Raw genomic sequence first — 23,835 nt, 5'->3', positions numbered from 1 at the left:
ATACTTGTGATTTTACATTGTGGGAAAAAAGGCCTTCACTACCAGGTTTACATTTACTGATTTTTCTACACATACACTTCGTCATCAAGGGAGATTTCCACAGCTTTCAGAAGAAACAGCAGAAACTACAAAAAGTATGAGATCACTATTTCAGGAATACAGGAATACTTTTCTCATAACATCTGCGTGTAGCGCACACCATCCTCCTGTAAAAGGTGTGATTTGTCCTTTCACTTTGCCTTCAGCAGTATCGATTTCTCCCCCCCAACAAGAATGGATCTACTGTAGTGATGCAGTTGACTGTTTTTTTTAGTTCTCATGTATTTCTGAAGGCTGGACATCAGGTTGTTGTCTCTAATATTACAAACTCAATAACTTTCACTCTCCTTTATCTTCTGGCCCATTTTCCAATAGCAGAGAGAAAAAAAAACCCACCCTTTTTCTTTCAAACTCAAGTCATTTCCTCATTTTTCAAAAGCATGACAACAAAATCTACACATTTGCAAAACATTCCTTTATTATAAATAAATCTCCTTTTTGTATAAAAACTGGCATGCTTCAACCATGGCATTTTACAGGTTCACAACCCAAGGCTACAACCCGGATAGCCAAGACAGGAGGAAACACACTCATCTCATTATGCAAGGGCGATCCATCAGACAACGGTGAGACAAGAATGAAAAAATCGTCACGACCACAAAAATACCTACAAGTAGAGAATAACAACAAACATGTTTGAGTCTCATAGATTTTCTCTTACATTTCTCTTTTTAAATATCTTTTAAAATGTAATTTGTTAAATCTCTTTTTCAGCCCCACCTTTTGCCCTTTAGATATAATTTCTACACATTTTTTGAGGGTTTTTTTTATGACTTTTTTCTCTTTTAAATTTTTTTATTTTTGTTTTTATATGTTTTAATAGTTACTCTTTCCACCACAGTCTCCTATGGTACCACTTTTTTTTCATGTTGTTTCTTTTTTTTTTCTTTTTTAAAACAGGTAAGTTCATGGTAGGACCAATGAGCTGTGAACAGCAGGAAAGCAGGCACACTGACTGGCTGTTTATGTGGTCCCACCTCTGTGATTTGATGGGGAACAATACAAAATGTCTCATGCTTGAATTCCATTGGGCGCTCTGTCCGTTTCCCACTTTTTCAGCCAATCAGCTGAGTCACAGCTCTTCCTTCCCCTTGCCCCTGCCCCCCACAACACGTCCCCCTCCTATTCAATCCCCCCCCTCTTCTCCATCGTCATCTTCTTCCTCTATGGTCCCTTCACATGGCGTGATTACTGTAGCTGACATATGTCATCTTAGTTGATGAAGCTGCGTAAAGAGTTAAATAAAATAAAATGAAAGAGCGTGCGTCATGGGGACAGAATTGTAAAAAAAAAAAAAAACATGAAGGGAAAATTGGCAAAGAAATTTAACAAGCAACGGAATAAAAGTAAAGTGACAAATATGAGGAATGGAAAAGGGCAGGGGAAAAAAACAAAGAAGAAAGACTAGTTTAGAAAACAGTGTCACATCAACAGTCCGCTGTAGTTGCTGGGGCTTTTTGTTAAACCGTGATGTCTTGTGTCCCCTCAAGCATGCTGCGCTAAATGTCAATATTTTTGCTGCAGAGCAAGCCTCTAACAGCACCACCGTTACACACTGATGAAATAGTTTTGGGTTCTTTTCCTCTCACTTGTTTTCACACTGCCTTAGACTGCCTGGATGATAGTTAAAGTAATAGTAAATAATAATAAAGCTAAAAATTGAAATAACAATAATAATAATAACTAGAACACTAACAAAAATGGTAAAAAAACAAACATCTAGACACCTTTGATAATGCCATCTTTCTGTTCAATCTGCTTCCTGGAACATCAAACTTTTTTCTAAACTTTTTGCAAACAGAAGCATTTAAATAGATGACTAAGCAGTTCAACCATTTGCTAAATGAATGAACTGTGACCTGCTTTCCTCACTGATGCTAATAAAGTGCTGACAGAGGGGCAGGGCAAGGTTTAGCTTCACAGTTCTGGAACCTATTATACACGTGCACACAGAACTCACAAACTACACACAAACAACTGTTAATAATTCCTTAGTATGCTCACGGGATTTCCAGCAAACGCGCACACACACGTGCAAACCAAGAGTAACTGATACGTGCGCACTGCAGGAACCTGAAACAAAACCACCTCGATATAAACACTAAGCTTCTCGTGCACACGCACATAAATCCTCCCTCATTTCATTTTATCTGCAAATTGTTAACACCGGGACACAAAACAGTCTCTAAGTGAATTTAACAGTGCTTCGACTACAACATGGTGAGTACAGCAGGCATGCAAGAAACACATTTTCAGTAAAAGAAAACAGTATCTAAGGTTAACGTACACGTAGAGGAATAGTTTATTTGTTTGATTTTTATAGTGTTACTCCATCACAGCGTGCAATTAACAAAATATAAATGGATCATCCACAAGCTGGGTGGTTGGTAAATTATTTGCTTGCTTCCAAATGAGCTCACATAAATGGCTGCCAGGCTGCTTCATAAACACATTATGCTATACTTGATGTTTTTCAATTACGGCTAACTCTGATTCAAACCAGAAAATTAGCCTGAAAATGATGTGTTTTTGAAAACACGTCACTAAATATTACTTTGTCGTTTTCTATTAATGTCTTCTCTGCTATTTGCTCATATTCTAGATTTCTTGACCAATCTACATGTATTTGACTTGGTGATGCATTTTTTTCCAATACAAGTGTGTTGCTTACTAAAAAACTGACGTACAACTAAAAATTATTTTTTTATTTTAGCTTGTCTCTTTTAAGTTTATATGTGTAATTATAAAAATTTGGTGTTCTCTTACTCACTGTTGGTCTCCATGCTCTCACACAGTTCAGTCTTAACTTCTCCATTTGGCCGGTCTCCTCCCTTCTGAGTCAGTTTTCCCGACATGGTGGCTGCTGTCACGATCGCCTGCATAGTCGTTTATTCATAATGAGAATTTTATTAATTATAAATGAGGAAAATGGTCTTAGTATACCTACCTTCTTCTTTCCCCCTTTGTAATTTCATAAAAATATTTTCTGTTTAACGTCAGCCAAAATCAAAATATATGGATGTCGAAAGCATTATGAAAACATAAGAGTAAAAGCCATGTCACCTTGAAGCTCCGTTTTCGTTTGGGTACGTTCTGCTCGGGGTGGAAGAGGATGATGTAAACCTTGGGCATGTAGAGCATCCCCAGAGAAACAGAGGCAGACAGGCTCAGAGAGATGGTCAGGGTAGTAGTTTGTATATACATCTGCAATGAGAACGAGAGAAAGAGTCGTTTATTACATTTCGAGTTGTCAGAAATAGTCTGTTTAATCATCCAGTGTCAGAATACATTTAATCAAAGGAAGACAAGTAAGTCAGTTGGGAAGTGGCGGGGGTAACGAAGTAGAGGGTGGCCTAAAAAGGGTGATATGAGCAGAAAATTTGTCAAGTGACAGCTACGACGACACACAGGCTAGTATATAAAACAATAACATGAATGATGGCACCAATGAAGTTGCTTAATTGCCCGTGTGCTGCAGAGCTCGTCTCCTTGTCTAGAAGTCGAAAGTGATTCTCTATGTTTTTGTCAGAAAACACAAGAGAAGTGGGTTTATGGCATCAGTTAAGAAGATGGTGAGGACAATTACACAAAATTGACTTTCAGACAAGTTTTCCCGAGAGTTTTGATAAGATTTTGTCTGATAACTGTGAACTTGCTTTACTCTGTTCCCATCCTGGGTTTTGCAAGTGGATAACATCCACCTGAAACAGATATTGTTTGGGTCAACACTGACCTACCCACATTCTCATTTTATAAGAGTTTTTGAAGATTAGAGCAATGTCAAAATGATTGGTGAATCTTTAACTCTTCCACAGCGCTGGATTCTTTTTTTCCAGTCAAGGAACTGTTCTTCACCGTGCAATACCAATTACAGTATATATATCAAAAAATCTGCAGATAGCAGGATGAAATTTGGCCTGTATGGCATTCTATAGGAGTAGAACAGAAAACTTTAGATTCCAGAGACTGAGTTGTTGGCAAACTAGAGTTCCCCTCTAAAAATAAAATCTGTGCATTTCTATATTTATTCAGTTATGAGTGTGCTGAATTACCATATAGACAGACAGGCATCCAGAAACTGTCCTAGGTGGCAGGTACTACTGGACTGAAGGACAGATATGATGACATGTGCTTTAGGCAGAGAGCCAAAATTGCTAAGTTCACCTACCAAATTTCACTGTTCTATTAGAAAACAGCGAGTCTGCTAAGTAAGCTAAGGTGCAATTATGATGAAACAGGAGGGGAGTTCAGGCAGAGACATTAACACACTGAAACATTCTGCAGTGGACTAAGCACCAGTTCTTAGTGGATCCTTAGGGAGTTTCATAGTGTAGTTTGGAGGAGGACAGCTGTAATGACAGGCTTCACCCACAGCCCTGACACAGCTGACAACATCTCACGACAAAGGCTTTATCAGGCACGCAGTGTAGTGGAAGGACTGGTGAAGGTAGAGTGCAGTAAAAATGCAACAAGGAAAAGTAGGAGACTCGTGGAGACAGAAGGGACATAGGGAGGCAAAAAATGACAAAAAACTGATGTTTAAGAATGTGGCAAGAAAGAAGATGAGAAGCGTGTGCATCACAGACACGATGATCAAATGAGAAGGACAGAGTGACCAGCGAGACCACAGCAGTCACCGCTGTCAAGAAGAGGACTGAATCAGGCAGTAACTACAGCCTGACAAGAAGCAGAAAAACAACAAACAAAGTGAAGCTGCACAGTGTGGTAAACACCATGCTACTACTGCAGTTTTATTCAAAGAAAAAAAAAGTGTTTGATCCAAAGCAGCTCATTTCATTTCACTGTGAGAACAGATACACCTTTCATGCCATACATTTGCAACACACAATCATAATATGAATAATAAACAGAAAGCCTGACTTACACTCAATAATAAGAAGTCATTCTTTTAATATCACACTGCTGGAAAGAAAGCAACCAAGCCAACATAGAAGTACTTAAAAAAACATATTGAATGCATCCATGAAATATGTCCTGAAAATGTATAACAAGAAGCAGGTATAGAGTTTAATTCAGTTTCACTGTTGGCAATAAAAGCCTCTAGAACATGCAACTGTCAATTGGTCAAAAACAACTGGAACTGGAAATGTACACTGCAAAAAATTAAGGCTGTTCCCTTAGTCAGAAAGGCCCCAGCTGTCTTAGCGTACCCTTACTAGATCATTTTGTGCTTACAAAAAGTAAGGACAGTAAAGTCTGGAGTAACACTGTCTTTAATAAGGAGCATCTCATGTCCTATTTCAGTTGATATGAGCTCTGGGTTGTGACAGAAAGAATGAGATCACAGATACAAGCAATGGAAGTGAGCTTCCACTACTCATTCAAAAGAAGCCAGTTAAGGTGGTTCAGAGATCAGACAAGGACGCCTCCTGGATACCTCCTAGGTGACAGGTTTTAGGCATGTCCTACAGGGAGGCGGCCCTGGGGCAGACCCGGGACACACTGGAGAGATTATGCCTCTCGGTGTGCTTGGGAACTTCTCTGTGTCTTCCTGGACAAGCTGGAGGAGATTGCTGGGGAGAGGGAGGTCTGGGTATCTCTGATTACATTGCTACCCCAGACCAAGATAAGTGGAATAAAATGGACTGATGTAGTTTCTTGTCTAAACACAAAACCTGACCAGATCTCTTGACTCTGATATAAAAATAAATCATTGCTTGAAGGGGTTTAAGTATTAAACAGCAGCACAAATCTAATTAAATGCTTAAGGTGATAAGTCTCAGCGCTGGCTTCTTAGATTAACAGCTGACTTTAAAATGGTCGATGACCTGGTGAAAGAAGCTCACAGAGACGCATTAGTATTATATTTATTGATTTTTTCGTAGGCCCCTGATTAACACTAAACCCCTATGAGTTTGCCCTCAAACATGTATTTGAAGACATCAAGATATTGCAACATTTTAAAAGTATCCTTATCTGCAGCTCCATGCTTTTATCCCTGCACCCTGGTTGAGTAGCTTTGCATGATTCACAATTCAAAATAATCCTTTTTTATAGTCCTGGGCCTTGGTGCAACTCCTCAGTTCCTCCTCTGTCTAAAATGAGCCATTGTGTCTCAGAGCCTAGAATAGAAAACCTGACTAGACAGTGAACCTGAGCATTTAAAGAGGGATTACAAGGATAACTTGTGCATACTTTGATCTCATTTGAAACTTAATATGAGCATCCACTAATAGAACAGTATTATACTGCATGTAAAAGGAAGTAAGAAATATCATAATGGAGCCCCTTTAATCGTAATGGCCCAAACTTAAATTAGACTACAAAAATATACAACAGAGGAACAGACATGCCTGCCCGAGGGTTTGAATTAATTGCAATGACAGTAGCTAAAGCATAAGGGGACTGCATGGTCAATAAACTGGAAGCAAGCGGATGCGTGCAAAAGCACAAACATGACCTACACGTGTAAACTAAGAAATAAACTCACATGAACAGAACGTAATATTAACATCACATGGGAGTTATTATTCTTCTGGGTGACCTTCCTAAAAAAAATAGACCCCACCTGCAGCTTCATTATAGCCTCTGATTGCAGTTATTACCCCACAGCTGCACGCAAACACTCGCACACAGCAGAGCGTGCGCAATCAGGACCAAACTTCACAGTCGTGTGAGACACATCGTCGCTCAAACAAAAGAAACCTGATCATGAAAAAAGTTTGCAAGAGGGGAATTTGTAGATTCATTTACACGTTGCCGTATTGTTTCTTTTTCAAATCTCCTGCCAACAAATTGTCTTTAATTGAATTGCACTGATACAGGGAACAGTAATTCGCTATATCTGAGAAGAACAGATGGAGATGGAAAAAACATATTTTGACTAGGAGAGAGAGAGAGGGATAACTCGAGAAAAAGAAATAGCTGAAAGAGCGAATGACGAAAAAGGAAAAGCCAGAGTATCTGCGAGAGGAAAAAGATTTATTCCCTTAAGCGGTGAACTTGCTCTTACCGAAACAGCAGCAAGTCTGCTGATAGCCACTTCCATTACATCTAGCCTTTGGTCCAAAGTTGTGACCTCCTGCTGTTATTTACACAAAGACTGAAACACATACACAAACACAAACTGAGGGCTGAGATCGCCATCCTCCACCTTGTTGTTCACACTCGATGCAGGCTGAAATGCGTGCCTCCTATTAACTCAAAAGACCCACTCAAAAAAAGAAAGCAATGACCTATGGCTGGCTGTATTCAGCGTGCTCCTTTAAGGTTTAAAACATTTATGGATGTGCAATGAGATTCAGGATGTGGAACAGACAGACAGAGCAGATGTGTTTAACGCCTTGGCAGACAAACTGGAGTAAGGAAGGTCACGAAAGAAAGAGAAACAATTGAAAGTTTGGATTCATGGTGCCCTTTTCATGTTTTTTTCCAGTTTATTTTTCACTGTCTAGAAGCAATATAAACCCATGCAGACTTTGAAGTGCTGGGTTGATTTCACAGGAGCCTTTTTTATGGAAACCTCATGACTCATATTTACATCATTATTTCCTCTAAAGGAAACTGCTCATCTAAGAATGATCGTCTTCCGCAGAGCTTGTTACTTTTCAATTAGTGCTTCAAGGATAGTTCCACTGTTATTCAACCTAAACCTTATTGTGCAGACTACAATGATATATAACCACCTATAGATTTATTACATTTCTGAGGAACACTTTTCATTTCAACTATATATGAAAATGGTTCCCAATAGGCCATAAATAGCTAAACTGTATTAGAAACATGAATCTAGATGGAGACAGTTCGATTGTCTCATAGTTATCGGGCGCAGAAGTCCAACTCCTCATCATCACTGTGCAACCTTGAATGTACACTCAGTTGCTGATACTGAATATCTGTGTAACAATGTAATTCCTGGCCAACTGTGACAGTCTGGCAGCTTAAAAGTTCAATGACACGTCAGTTGGTGCAAAGACGGCGACTTTCTTTTTGCAAACCCATATGATAGCTGAAGCATGACAGTTCATCTAAAAGGCTATTCTGAGTTAACTCGGCTGCACTGTGAATGACACTGAAATGGAATGTACTTATCAAGAATACATTCTAAGCAAATTAAGCAAATTAGACCCATCTCCTTCAGGCTCATTGCTTTACACAAAAGGCCATGTACATATTAAGTTTATCATGTTATATGAATTGAAAATGGCATTGTAATTGGTGTATTTCAAAGTCCATATAGGGTGTCAAACATATGGCTTGGGGGCCAGAATTGGCCCAGGAAAGACTCCAATCTGCCCCGTCTGCAAAGGTAAGTACATCCCTGATATAGAGTAATGCTGTTGGCAGTAATTTTGGGTGAAGCAGTAAAATGCAGGTAAAGTTTTTGGTGATTTCTGGTGAAAGCTGTTCCACCCACAGGCTACACCTTCTTATTCTTTCATGCCATGCTTTCATTTACTGTCCATTCTACATGATCAACGCTTCTCTCTCGTCCCACCGCAGAATAACTGTAAGTGCACATGCTTATTACGAGTAAACATGTTTGCCACAGCGCAACTGATAGTAGAACAGACAACAGTGCACCTGCCATATGCGTTGTCCCAGTTCAACTGTTAAAAAGCAGATGATTGGCTGTTTAGGGAGAGAGGCAACACAGCGGCACTCTTTGGCATTGCAGGAGTCATCCATAAATTTCGATTCGGGATCCTTTAGGTGCCATTCCTCTTGCATTATGTCATCTCTGGGTTTTTATCTGCACCTTTTGTTTACATCCCTTCACCAATACCGCTCAGCTTTCAGAGGATTTCTATTCGCAGCTAGAAAAAAGAAGCCAATCAAAGAGAGGTAGTGATGTCGTTTAATCACTGCTGTCATGTAGTTTAATCAATCGATGCGAGTGGTGACTGAAAGAACGAGGTTGCAGATTTAAGTGGTGGAAATGAGCTTCCTCCGAGGGGGTGTCTAGGCTCGCCCTTAGAGACAAGATGAGCAGCTTAGTCTTTCAGGAGCAGCTCAGAGAAGAGACTGTGCTCCCTCTGCTCCCTTGCATCAAAAGGAGACAGTTGAGGTGGTTCAGGAATGTGTCAACGATGCCTCCTGGAGGTGTTTCAAGACTTGTGTCTCTCAGATGGTTTAGGAAAGCCTCAGCATCCCCCTGAAAGAGCTCTAGATGGTAGTTGGGGAAAATAAGGTCTAGGCAGTTCTGTTTATTACCGCTTCCGCCCTCTGACCCCTACACATACAAGCAACAGAAAAGACGGATTTGACATATGTAGGGGTTTTTAAGAAACACAAAAATCCCAGCTTATGAGGCTTGGTGAACCATGACATGAAAGCGTCTGAGTCATTACATGGCATCTGTGATTATCGCAACTCCTTTCATACTCCAAAACAAGAAAAGGGTAGTGAAATCAAAGAGTCCTGGCAAGCGACTTATCTAAAGAGAGAGAGGGAGAGGGAACGAAAGAGAAGGAATTTGTATGAATATGAAAGACATTGTGGGAAAGTGAACGAGAGAATAAAGAAAATGCGAAAAACAAACAACAAAGCAAAGTTTTGGGTGAAATTGGTGGAATTGGAGGAGTAACGAAGAGCGATGAAGGAAAAACACAGCAACAAAGAAGCAAGAACCAGTGAGTGAACTGAGGAACAAAGTCTTGTATCTCTCATTGCCATGGGCATGTGGTTTGTGATGCAATAGGATTTTCTTTTGGGACGTTTACATTGAGGTTGCAGTGTCACAAACTTTGCTTCGTATTACTATTTTAATTTTACAGTGATTCTGTTTTTTCTTAGTTTTTTGGGGTTTTTTTTACACTGATCACTTGCCTGTTTTGGCTTGTTGGTATTGTTTTGTACAATGTGTATTAACAGAAAGAAACCTCCTCCAGAATCAGGATCAGATTGGTAGCCAACTGCCATTACTGATTTGGGGTGAGGGGATAGAGAAGAGAAGGGCATATGAACATACTGGAAGTGAAGATGGGAGTGGTGGAGAAATGCTCAGTGCATTATGGGAAGCCCTGCAGCATCCTGAACCTATAGCAACATAACTAAGGGATCATTTATGGTCACCTGGTCCAGCCCTAACTTGAAACTTTATCAAAAAAGTAGCTGATGGCGCTGCCTCGCATTCTACTTTTTATTCTACTTTTACAAACTACAGGAATCACAAGTGAGACTTCAGTCTGAGAGCAAAGTGGTCTGTTGGTGTAATATGGTTCTATTAGATCTTGAAGATATGATGGGGCTGATTATTCAAGCCTGTTTATGCATTTAAAACATAATCAAATGTGTTTTAAATGCATGCACTGTTGTTTAAAACCATAAAACTGAGAAGAAATCTGTGCAAACTTTAAGATGAATATAACAATTTTAACAGGAAAAAAACTTGTCTGGAGCTTTAGGAAAACATATTTTTATTGAACTATCACCTGCCATCATTTGGACGCCGCTGTACTAAATTACTGGGCATTTACTTAAAGCTGAACTCATGTTCAACTTTGTGCTGTCACAGACTCACTAAGATCTCTAGCCAGAAATTAGTCCATTCTCTCCATGGAGTGATGTCTCCCAGCTCTCATTTGAAATAAATGACCACTGACTACTTTGTTTCTTGTATCGAGTCAGGGAATGGTCAGAGAGAAAGATAGCCAAGAGAGGAGAGAAAAGAAGGGTAGTGAAAGCATTGTTCGAGACATTTTCCATTTCCAAAGACATTTTCTGTTTTTTTCCTCCATCGTTCCATCAGCCTCTTTGCCATTCCCTCACTCCTGCCCATACAATCTCTAATGATTGGCCGGCACTCTTCACTGCACTCCAAACTCCCTTGTATCTCTCTGTGGAATATTTTCCTCTGTCCTCACTACTTCTTTTTCTATCCTTCATTATATCTGTCTCTGTTGCTCTCTTCTGCTTCGTCTTTCTGCCTTTTCAACCTTCTTATGTTTTACAGAACGTCGCCCTGTCATCTCCTTTTCTCCACATATCATCTCTGCATGACTTAAAAAGCTACCGCCTGTGCATGTTGATAGGGAGTTAAAACGTCCTTGACGGGTACCTGTCCTATATAAATATTTTGGCGAGCAGAATGACTTTTTCAAATTGCTTAAAGGTCCTGAACTAACTTCACAATCCCATTTAGAGTCATAACTTCCTCGGTATGTGTGTCTGGGTTCCGCTGTGTGCTTAATTGACCCCGCCTGTTTCTCTCAACTCACGCCATGGGACCACTCATCATTTTAATCACCTAAGCCACGGGAGGGTGAAGAGGTTTAATTCTTATTTATATATTTAAAGTAATCTGAGGAGTCAGTATAGAATGATTTTTCCCATTGGGCAAATGTTAAAAATATAAAACACAGTATATATAAAAATGAAGGTTTTTTTTTTAAAAATATTGATGTTTTTCTTTTATTTTTAAATATTCTGAATATTCAGAATTTTAACTATGTTCTCCCATATTTATGGACTATAGTTTGGCTCACTAATATTAGATTACATTTCTTTTATGTATTGCAACAAAATGGGAAGCTGCAAAAAATGACTATGATGTCATCAGCCAGGTGGGCAAAGCCTTAACTATACTACAATGAATACAACCAATCTGGGTTTCTTCTTCTCTAAAGTCAGCTACAAAAAGATGTCTTTTCCTTCAACAGATCTGCCTTCTGCCCTGCACACATGCAAAACACGGAGGGCAACAAAACGCCTTTTTTTCCAGTGCTTCAACGTACTACAACAACATGGCCTGTGAAGGTTTTTTAAGATTTCTTAATAGGACAGCGTTACCATTGAGGAAGTACTTCGACAAGCAGGGATGGACCCCCTTCCTATCCCAGTTTCTATTCACAGCATACATCCTTCACGAAGACTCAGAACAATGTCGGTAAGCATCAACAATCATCATCATCAAGCATCAACGATCATCATGCATCATCAACTTGCTGAAGTTAAAGTTCAGCAAGTTGTGTTGGTTGTGTCTGCTGAAGTTTAAACCGAGCATTAGAATGAGGGAAAAGGTGACGTAACGTTGAATGTGGCATGGATCCAAAACCATCCCTAGGGTTTACAGTGTATGGTCTGAAAAAGAGAAAATATCCAGTAAGTGTTAGTTCTCTGACCAAAAATGCCTTGCTGATGTTTGAGGTCAAGAAGAAGGGACAACAACTCAAATAACCACTTATTTCAGCCATTGTATGCTAAAGAGTTTATCTGAGCACAAAAAACCCCACTGACCCTTCAAGCAGATGCGATACAGCAGCCCAAGACCACAACAATTTGCACAGGCTGACCAAAATTGAACAACAGAAGTCTGGAAAAATGTTGCCTGATACGAAGGTTCAGAATTAGGAGTAAGCCACATGACAGCATGACTCCATCCTGCATTATATATAAAGTTCAAACTGGTGGTCGTAGGGTAAAGGTGCAGAAGATATTTTTTTGGCATACTTTGAGCTCCTCAGTACCAACTGGAAACTTTCAAATGCCACAGCCTACATGGGTATTTTTCCTGACCTTCTCCATCACTTTATGACCGCCTTGTACCCAACTTCCAGTGGCTAAAACATCTCACAAAGCTCAAATCATCTTAAACTGGCTTCTTGAACATGACAGCGAGTTCACTGTACCTCAATCATCACCAATCCAACCGGGCACCTCTGGGATGCTCTCAGGACAACCAAGATAGAAGACAGAAGAGCGCACTGTGAGTGATTATGGTACGACTCAAACCCAAATTTACTCAAAAATGAGTTCAAGCTAAGAGTTTTTTTTTTTTTAATGTGTCTTTTAAGTTACTTTTGCTGCTTTTTACTCAAGATGCTTTTTATTCTGAGCTTGTTAAATCCTCAAGTTACCAAGCTTTTCACACCAACATGGTGCTATGATGAAAAACTCTTAAAAAAATATATAGCAGCGACACAGGACATTTCACAATCATATTTTAACTTTGTGTCAGAGCAGCATAATTGTGCCCGAGCTCAGTCGGTCCCTGTTGTCCACCGAGTGCCTCATTACATTCTACAAACAGCACTTAGAAACTTTCTTTCTCCATCTAATCCATACTGGTCTGGAGTCTGTGTGTGTCATAGAGGACATAGAATATTTTGAGAAATAATGTTACAGCTATATTTGGAGTTGTGTAGCTCTTCTTGACTTGCAAATCTTGCAAGGTTTAGCCAGTAGCCCCGAGTCAAACAATTTCCAAGCTATATGTAAAATAATGTATTGTAATGCATACTGTGAGGCTGGCCTTGTTGTCGATAATGTGCTTTCCTTTTTCTCTCTCGCTTTCTCATAACTGACATAACTGTGTCCCACTGTGCACAGCTCCAACCAATTAAAATGCCCAGCATGGACTGATGTGGAGTATCATCAGGCAGCAGACTGCTGTCCAGGCTGTGGAAAAAAAATTACGTGTTACACCTTGAGCAGGAGGATTAGGAGTAACTGTGTCTGTGCTCCACTGCCATGAATGTTAAATATTCTTGTTTCAGTGGCTGATGTTTTGCACTCTTAACAGAAATTAGGCTGGAATTTATATGGAGTACACTGCAGCTGTGAACTACACATGCACAGCCCCAACCCTCTTTTGTAATTTTAGAGGAATTAATAAAAGAAGAAGGTAATAAAGTCGCTTTCATTTGGGAAGTTTATTTAAGGGAAAACATAAAAGGCTTTCATATTGTTTCTTTGGTCCCTTTAATTAAAGTTTTTATTGACAGAGTAACAGCTCTGAAGAGCAACTGGAGCTAATGAAATGTTGTTTGATAGTTATCCTGGTCCAGAACCAGACCAGCTCTTTAGTGATAAAAATGAGCAGTAAGCAAATAAAAGTCTCTCCTGATTAGAGACACATGAAGAATCTTTAGAGTTCATGAGTGTTTTTGTCGTTTGTGTGCATCACAACAGCAAACACAAACCTGTTGTTCTCCTGTAGTGTATGCTTAAGTGTTGGTATGACTTAAAATGCACAGATATTGCAATCACAAGCTTATTTATTTGACCAAATATAGAAGCAGAGGTGCTAGCCGGTATTTTCTGAATCACAAACTAGTAAAAGCCTGTCTTTTTTTTGTTCCATTGGCTTAAAATATGCAAAAAAAGTTAATGAAGGAAAATTCCGCTCATCATTAAATTACAGAATTGGAATAAAAACTCAAACTCTATGCCACTACCCAACAACTCTTTTGTTGACTGAGGATTTTCATTCCAGTGACAGACCTGAATGGTTCCTGCCACGATTTGGGCTGAGCGAGCTCCAAAATTCCCAAGCCAAGTATCTCCCATCTACTGCCAGCAACCGGGTGCCAGTTTACTGCATCTGCAGAGCAACAGCTTGAAAGGCAACAAACTGAATTTCTGTTGGGATCAGCAGGAGCTGCACCATAGCACTAATTAAATCGGTGCTACATTTATCTGTTTCTAGATGGGTTTTTTCCATTTTGCCCAAATTATCATCCTTGTGCTTAATTAAAGCAGCACGACTCATTTGAAATATTATTCAATAAACATACCTTATATGCACTGTCTTGGTCATAAACTGTAAAATTTTAAAAAATTAGCGTATTTTGAAAAGTTAACAGTCATCCAAACAAAAATAAAAAGTGACTTTTAACACAATAGAGTGCCAGGTCTGAAGACTTTATTTAGTTCTTACTTTTTACTTTGTCATTGTTTGTTTCTCCACAGTGAGGCATGTGTGATGATGAAGAAATGACAGTTACAGTGGAGGTGGAAGATAGAAAAGTGAATAAACAACAGCATTAGTCAGAGATGTAATGGTGACGGATGTTGCTGTGGACCTTAAAAGAGAATTTTGATGAAAAGTTTGGATTTATAATGTTCTTTGCCTGCCTCTACTGCTCCCCTGGGGAGAGCCTGCGTGCATCTCACTGAGTGTGCGTGAATTCCAGCGTGCACGTGTGAGTGTTCTTAAACGACCGTGTTTGTGAACGCAAAGGACGCATGTGCAAGTGTGTAAGTGTCTGTGTGCGTGCGCGCACGCGTGTGTGACTGCGAGCGTCACTGTGTGAGGCGGCCCCCCTTGGGCATCTCCCCCCATCCTTCAACATCTCACTGTTTGATGTCGGGATCTGACACTTGCTGTCTGTCTCTCCCCATTCTCAGTCAAACGACCAAATCCCACCAGAACCCTGGATAAGATTGCAAAACCCATTCCTTCAAAAATAAATGAAAGATTTTACTGTTTGTTTGGGGGTTTTTTCGCACACACACACACAGCCTGCTCAGGTTAATCACCCCAAGGATTGGGGTTGGTAAAGTCTGTCAGGATAAAGACGGTGATGTCTAAATTCAAAAAAAAAAAAGGAAAAAGAAAAAAGGAAAACATTGTTCAGATGTGATCTGTTCTCTGTACGTGTTCCGTTGATCCCGCATTGCGACTGCGGGAGTTACAAGCTTGTGATGTATTTTCTGGTATATTACCTCACCCATTTTTTTACTTAGTCTCAAACCAAGAAAGTTTTAAATTCAAAATGTACACTTTTAAAGGTGCAGGCATAAGTTGTTTGTCAATCAAAGAATGCATCACCTGCCTTTGCTCTGATCCCATTAACAAAACACGGAACCTACTTGCAACCAGCCACAAATGGGCTTCACTAATAATGTATATCTGGTGGAATTCAATAAGGGATAAATTACCCCCTAACGCTGCTTCAGTCCTTAATGAGTGAAAATATATTCTGCTTACATGATGCTTGCTTACAGGAGACAGCATTAGGAAGCGCCATCATCAGCATAAAAAAATGCTTTGATTACATTTTGGCCACTTGAGTTAGTAAATTAACCATTTACGCAGTTACTGATGTAGTATTTTATTTAATTTTTGTATTTTATTAAGAAATTGAGTCAATGGAAGTGGATATGTTTGAGTAGCTGGGGTCAACAAGCAGAAAACAAGGCACAAGAGAGTTTGAGAGCAGGGTGGAGTGGGTGGAGACGATTGTCTGGGGGGATTTGTGGCAGGAGGATAGCAGCAAAAATGAAAGGGGAGGTTTAGAAGGTGGTAGTGAGTAGTTTGGACATGATAGCACTGAAAGAAAGACAGGAGGTGGAGCTGGAGGTGGCACAGCTAAAATGGTAAAATTTTCAGTGGGAGTTCCCAGGATGGTCAAGATTAGACATGGGTATAACACAGGGACAGGTCAGTTTGGGAATATTGGAGAAAGGATGCTGAATATGGAGCTGCAAGGTAGGAAAAGGAACTTGGAAAGAAAAGCGTCTGGACTTCTTTAAGTTACTTGAAGACGTTTCACCTCTCATCCGAGAAGCTTCTTCAGTTCTAAGGTCAAATGGTGGAGAGTCCCAGATTTAAACCCAGTGGGAGTTTCCCCCCAAAGAGGGACAAAGGACCCCCTGATGATCCTCTACCTAATCACATGCGCCGAGGTGTGAAAATGGGTGTGGATCACAATCAGCCAGGGTTTCGGGTGAGCTCATTGTGAAACCTGGCCCCACCCTATCATGTGATTTCCTGAGGTCAGATGGCCCAGGATTTGAGTGGGTGTTAAGGCGTCTGGGAAGGTAACTTAAAACTGGATTATAGATGGCAGACAGTTGGTGTCGTAAACCACCGCCTCTGTTCAAAGATGGTCGCTCACAGTGGACATAGATGGCTTCTTTCACTCCTCTTTCAAACCATCTGTCCTCTCTGTCCAAAATGTGAACATTGGCATATTCGAAAGAGTGACCTTTGTCCTCCAGATGCAGATGAACTGCTGAGTCTTGTCCCGTGGAGGTGGCTCTTCTATGTTGTGCCATGCGCTTGTGAAGTGGCTGTTTGGTCTCTCCAATGTAGAGGTCTGGGCATTCCTCGCTGCACTGCACAGCATACACCACATTGTTAAGTTTGTGTTTAGGAGTTTTGTCTTTCGGATGAACCAGTTTCTGTCTGAGCGTGTTGCTGGGTCTGAAGTACACCGGGATGTCGTGCTTGGAGAAAACTCTCCGGAGTTTCTCTGATACACCGGCTACATAGGGGATGACAATGTTGTTGCGTCTGTCTTTCTTATCCTCCCTCGCTGCTGTCTGGTCTTCTTTTCTGTGCATCTTTGCTGACTTTATAAACGCCCAATTAGGATAACCGCATGTTTTGAGTACTTCCTTTACATGCGTGTGTTCCTTCTTTTTCCCTTCAGACTTAGAGGGAACATTTTCTGCCCGGTGGTGTAGGGTCCTAATTACTCCAAGTTTGTGTTCCAGAGGGTGATGGGAGTCAAAGAGGAGGTGCTGGTCCGTGTGTGTGGGCTTCCGGTAAACTTCAATGTTGAGGTTGCCATTCTCATGGCCATAGCGCAGTCCAGGGAGGGCAAACAGTTGTCCTTTGTGTCTTCCCTGGTGAACTTCATGTTTTTATCCACGGCGTTAATGTGCGCAGTAAAGGATTCCACTTCTTGTGTTTTGATTTTGACCCAGGTGTCATCTACATATCTGTACCAGTGGCTGGATACTCTCCCTTTAAAAGAGCCAAGAGCCTTTCTTTCCACTTCTTCCATGCAAAGGTTGGCTACAATAGGTGACACGGGGGAGCCCATGGCACAGCCATGTTTTTGTCTGTAGAAGCCCTTGTTGTATTTGAAATATGTAGTGGTGAGGCAGAGGTCTAACAGTGTGCATTTTGGACAGAGAGGACAGATGGTTTGAAAGAGGAGTGCAAGAAGCCATTTATGTCCACTGTGAGCGACCATTATGGAACAGAGGTGGTGGTTTACGACACCAATTGAAGAAGCTTCTCGGATGAGAGGTGAAATGTCTTCAAGCAACTTAAACAAGTCCAGACGCTTTTCTTTGCAAGCTCCTTTGACTACGACGACCTGGATGACTGAGAACCTTCACAGACAAGGCAGGAAAAGAGAAACCACAAAGAGGATTTGCAGACTTAGTGAAGGAGGACATGCAGAGGGTTGGTGTGACAGCGGAGGATGATGGGGATAGGGTGAAACGGATGAGATGCTGTGGTGACGCCTAAAGAGAGGAGTCGAAAAAAGAAGAAAGAAGGCAAATGTCAGAAGCAAGAAAAAAGCCAAACACAACCTTTTTACTATTATCTTTAAAATAGGTTCCATGCTGAATTTTACTTAGACGCCAATAAAATAGTGCCACAAAACTGTATTTCTGATTTTTTGGGTGGAAAAGAAATCAATTTCACTTCAGATTTTTCTTCTTGTTGTCTGATAGTACTACTGCTGTACAGAAAGAACGTTAAAAACTCTGCATGCCACAACTCTGCGTACTGTATTGTGGTAAATGCAAACCATTTTCAAGGATGAAGGTCTGGAAAACTGACATAAGCGAATCAGCTTCTGGCCAATCAGAGCAGGGATATCAATTAAATGCTACCCAATAAATGCTGAAATGTGATGCCGTCGGTGGTTGAGAGAGATCCGTGTCACAGAGAGAGATGCCGGTGATGCTTAGATGGTCATGACTGCATGAGCACAGCTTTGGTTATCTGTCTGGTTCCACAGTGATTCAGAAACATTATTTTGTTTCCCACATCCCTCTTTATCCCACTCTCAGCCTCTTTGTATCTCTGTTTCAGTTTTATAGTTTCTCCTCTTTGATGTACATTATAATCTCTCTCTTTCTCCGGCTCTCTCTCTCTCTCTCTCTCTGATGTCGGCTTGCAACTTTCCTCCATCTTAATGTTTGATGGCTGTGTCAGTCCCACCTCTTTTGAGTCTCTTTATCTTTTATAATGTCTCTCTCTCGCTCTGCTCTCCCACACTCTCTGATTCACTGCCTCTCTGCAGCATTCTGCCTTGTATTTTCACTCCTTCCACTTGACATTTGTGATCTTTTCTACACCCCTGCCTCCACTTGCTTCCAATCTCTTTTTCAGCACTGTTGCCACCCTCTCAGCCCACTCTCTCCCCTCTTGCTCCGTCTCTCACATCCTCTTCTGATTACTATAGATTGATTACTGAAGGTTACTCCTAGTAAAGATCTGGGCGGCTGCTGGTGCACCACCGGGATCACAGTTACAGCCATAAATCTATCTTTTGACGTTGAGCTGCGACACTGTGTGTGTCTCAGCGTGTGTGTGTGTGTGGGTGGGTGCGGTAAAGGACAGAGATGGATTTATAATGCAAAGAGATTGATAGTCTGCGCTTTACACTCCTGAAAATCAAACATAATCACCAAGAAAAGAACAAAAATGAGGATTGTTACTGCAATATTTCACTTCCAGTGTTGGGTATTTTTAGGTCAGGACTCCTTCTTTTCTCCTGGGTTAGACAGCAGAGTGCTTATGTACTTATGTGTGTTTTCAAAAAGTGAGATTAAAAATTTATGATTTAAAAGTAGAATGATGAGGTGAAGGGGAGGCCGCGAGAGACAAAAGGTGCATAGGTGTGTATACGTAAAGGAGCCACAGTGATTGAACCTGCTGATTCATATTATTCAGTGCATGCAGCTTTGTCCTTCTATTACATCACAGCATGAGTCAGTCTTTTCATAGCCTGGATTTAGGCTGTATCACATATCTCACTGTACTCTGTAATGTAGCCCAAAGTTTTCATGCCCAGAGAAGAAAGAAAAAAGAAAATCTAATGAATAAAGTCATATTTTTGCAAAGAATTTCTCCTGGGCCCGCAAAATAGCTTAATTCTATACTTACACATGTAGATATTTTAACTCTTGGCAGCTCCTCCGTTGGTACTAGGATAATTAAATAACATAAAACTCACTCAAAAATGTCTCTGTGCAAGCAACTGGTGTGCACTTAACGATCCAAAAACAAACCTACTAAAAAATATCCACCTGCTGTGAAAAAGACACACTCACACAAACATACACACACACAAACACACAGCGAGTGGGTTCGTGAGTAGAACTCGAATGGTTGCTTCTTCCTCGGTTGGAGGCAGAAAATAAGAAGTTGGCCATATTTAGGACATCTGGAGAACAAGAGAGCCGGCTCGCATAGAGGCACAAAGAGACGTACAGATAAAGAGAAACAGACAGAGACAGGAGAAAGCAGAGAAATGAAAGATGGCCTTATGTCGATAGAGTCGGGCAAAGGAATGATGAGGCGCACACTGAGAGAGATAGCTGCAGAGAGGATGTACCATGTGGTTAGGGCTCTACAGCAAGCAGAGTGAGGTAGAGGGAAGCGCACATGCAACGTTCGCACAACACAACCTTTCACATTTCTGCAGGGTGTGGCAGAAGCTGTTTGGAGCCTCCATCCTCTGCATCGATGCATGACCTATTTCATAACAATACTTTTCCCCGTCTGTGATGGTTAAGAAGCTCCTTCTTTGATGATTTATCTCTCACATCCTTAGCCTGTATCTCCCAGTCCTCCTGCATCCCTCCATCTCTCATTATAAAGCTCCCTTGCAATTTTTATCTCTCCGTCTACATGCTTTTTCCCCCCCTTTGACTTCTTCCTCTTCCCCTTTCTCTGCCTGCTGTGGCTCTGAATTTCAAATCTATATTTGTCAGTAAAAGAACTACATAAAGCAGTTCTAAGTATACACATAGAGTACCATGAAAATATAGAGAGTCTAAACTTGCTTGTATTCTTTTTTAAATTTTACACAGGCCCCTTACAGTATCACAGGAAACCTCTAAGGTTCTTGTCTTCTGAACACAGATATCCTAAAAAGTGTGTGACGTATGATGCAACATCTTCAAAAAGCGGCAGCGAAATGGCTGCAGACATGAGGCTGGCTGAACAGCAGAAACAGACAACAGCTGCCTGTAAACACAGGACCAAAAGCTGAACACAGCTTGGTGTGTGTGTGGGAAGGAGTAAAGGTCATTAAATGAGAGTCAGAGGATCACCGCAGAAATATCAAGAAGGCCATTTACTTTGAGTGCAAGAGCCCATCTTGTGCAATAAAACAGAGATTTTAAAATTTGCCTCATAGTTAACACACAGTCCACCGGGGTCTCACAGCACAAATTTTCGGAATAATGCTGATGGACAATCACCTATTTTATCCTCTGTATAAACATTAAAAATGACTACACTGACCTCATTTTATTTACTATTGTTGTTCATGGACACCAGCAGTATGGAACGGAAGTGCTATTGGACACCAACGGCAGCGATTCTTTGCAGACTAGTTTTGACTTATAGGGCCATTTTCCATATATATATACACATGTATATATATATATATGTATATATAAAGCCAATGCGGAAGTGCCTTAAACCTGCATTCTATCTCAAAGCCACCAGATGGTGATGGATTGTGGTTATAACTGTCGTGTTACCTGCGTTACAGACATCCCAACTGTCATACAGAACCAAAGGAAAAAAAATTTAATTGTCTGCTTTGATTTTAAACTAAAGCTCTACATTTCCACCAATGTCTTCGATCCATCTTGTTACCATTCCCTTGGAGAGGAGCATATTAGCACAGAGTCCACCAAACACTCTCTGACAAACTTCATATCTTATGAATTTTTTGTGATTCTGAGGGAAATCACAAACCTGATCTTGACAGTTCCATCCCTGGATGTGTAAAGAGTGGTAAAAAAAAAAAACCCAACTTGTTATTGCATTTGCTCCTTTGCTAGCAATGGTTCAGAAGTCAATTTCTCTATACATTTAGTTTTGTAATGTTTATTCAAACTCAGTATTCAGTATTTATTTATTCAAGGATTATACTTTTATAATTATCATTTTATTTATGGTCTTGGAAAAGATCAACACTGCACATCAATCTCTCTTTGTTTTTAATGCGAGCCGACATCTTTCAGGGCTGGCAAATTCACATGTCTCAAAAACATTGGTTTCAACCGGGGAAGTTGCATTCACTTGCAACGTATAAGTAAGTTATTCTCTGATAGGGAGTTCATTAGCCGGTCCGGTACAGCCAACAGGCTGGTTGTGGGCCACGGCCCGTAGAACACCCATATCTGGTATATACTGCCTTTGGTTAAACAACAGTTATCGTGAGTTTCAACGCTCTTTCGTCATGACTTGGTGGTCATAAGAATCCCATCAGAGTTTCAAGAGCACATGTGGTACAGGCATGAAACATACTTTCAAATGCAGTGAGTTACTTTCATAATCTGACTGCTGAGTGCAATGAACAAATGACAACTTGTATCAATGTGCACAAACAAACTGTCACATTCTGTAACTGTTTCACACTTAATGCAAGGGGCTGTTTGATAGAATTGGTTCTTGTTGGTTTCTGTTTTAGAATATTTTGACCCAGAGCACGAGGAGCAGCTTCTGAGCCATAGCACCACACCACACAGACAATAAATGGCCACACAAAGCTATCTCCATGACAACTGAGCAAACTCTGTCTGCCAACATGGGCCCTGAAATGTGGTTGAAAAATCTGAAAAGATGTACGCCAGTGGACCTTGAGTTAAAGATTTTCTTTTGTTAATATAAACATTTAAATGCTCCCATTGAGATGTGTTCCTCAACACTGACTGTGAAAAGAAGTGCTGAAGCACACCTGCTGAAGAAAGGTTCTCATAATCCAAGCTCTCATACATTTGAAATGTTCCCACAAGGCCAGTGTGAAAGTCACTGTTTTGAAAGAAGCCTCCACACAATCCCAGAGCCAAGAACTAACTGCAGTAAAGTTTTCAGGTTCCTGTAAATTTCACTGACGTCAGCATTTCAGACGAGGTATAGCACACAACAATGTAACTGTGACTTTTCTGAGCATGCCGAAGCATCCAGAGTTGATTATCACTTGCTGTACTGTGGTATACTTCTATTAACTGTGTACATAGTCATACAAATGTTAACCCTTATATCAAGATACCAGGTGAAGCATGATAATCACAAAGTTAATCATAATGAGAGTCATGCTGTCACCTAACCTCCAACTAACTTCACTGCAGCTCCATCGCCCTTCCCTCTGTCTGAAACCAAATCTATGCCCTTGGTAGAGCTCTCCTCATTAAAGTCCCATCAGCAAGTCACATCATTACCTGTTTACTCCTTTCACTCCACTCTCTCCTCCCTCTATTCTGCTTTCTCTGTTAGCCAGCCAGCTGCCACACACTCCAGAGGATATCCCAATTAGAAACAACATACAGAGACAAGCGAATGTGCACTGGTGGATATTCCAATTAAATACAACCCATCGGACAAACATGCTAACACAAAATGCACACAAAATTGCTGGTGGACATTCTAATTAGCCAAGCAAACAAGGCATGGACGCTGCAATGCCCGTCCAGTATGACAGGATGCTATGTCCGATAGCATGCATTCACACATAGATATGGCCTCATGAATATGCACACAAATTTATTTTTTTTTACAGTCAGGGATGTGCAAAATCCTGCCATGAAACATTCGGCCCCTTTAAATGGTCACAAGCACAAAACTTTGCATGTAGTCACAAACACAGAACTCGCATAACATGAGCAGCTTGCCTGTCATTCACACACAGTATCTTGATGGATTTGAGAAGCTGCAAGCAGTTATAAGAAATAGTCTCCTTATTTTGGTATAACTGTAGAGTAAGGTTTTTCCACGGGAAAAGGAGAAATACTGAACTTACAGATACACTTAAAATGTATTGCATCAACAATTACTCCAAGTCTCCGACTTCTTATGGAAAAAATGAGAGTGCATGAAACATCCAGCAAGAGTATGATTTCCCTGATGTGTGATTAGACGGAATCACTTTGATGTCAGCTCTCTGCCATGTGACAGAGGCTGGCACCCGTCTTGAAAGGAAAATGGGCTTAGATGTAGAGAAAAGGGGGAAATGAAAATATCCTGACTAACACTCCAAAATAGGAAGAGATTATTAGAGCTGA

The 23,835-nt window shown here is 40.6% G+C and overlaps 1 protein-coding gene and 1 pseudogene across 2 annotated transcripts in view; both read right to left on the bottom strand.

The window, feature by feature from the left end:
- Positions 1–971: 971 nt before the first annotated feature.
- Positions 972–23,835, bottom strand: part of grm8a (glutamate receptor, metabotropic 8a) — a 304,220-nt gene continuing 281,356 nt past the window's right edge. The window contains exons 12-14 of one of the 2 annotated variants that reach the window (XM_087830876.1): positions 3,163–3,303; positions 2,866–2,975; positions 972–1,324 (exon numbers count right to left, since the gene is read on the bottom strand). In XM_087830876.1, coding sequence (XP_087687002.1) covers positions 1,312–1,324; positions 2,866–2,975; positions 3,163–3,303 — 264 coding nt within the window. In that variant the 3' untranslated portion in view covers positions 972–1,311. The remainder of the gene's footprint in view (positions 1,325–2,865; positions 2,976–3,162; positions 3,304–23,835) is intronic. The other variant, XM_006780652.2, reaches the window with a different exon arrangement.
- On the bottom strand, positions 16,453–17,615 carry LOC148097869 (uncharacterized; annotated as a pseudogene).

The sequence above is a fragment of the Neolamprologus brichardi genome, chromosome 17 (genome assembly GCF_056152115.1).
Source record: "Neolamprologus brichardi isolate AB-2024 chromosome 17, ASM5615211v1, whole genome shotgun sequence".
Taxonomy (NCBI): Eukaryota; Metazoa; Chordata; class Actinopteri; order Cichliformes; family Cichlidae; genus Neolamprologus; species Neolamprologus brichardi.
The sequence above is the reverse complement of the archived record's forward strand: the minus strand, read 5'-3'. Positions and strand labels throughout refer to the sequence as shown.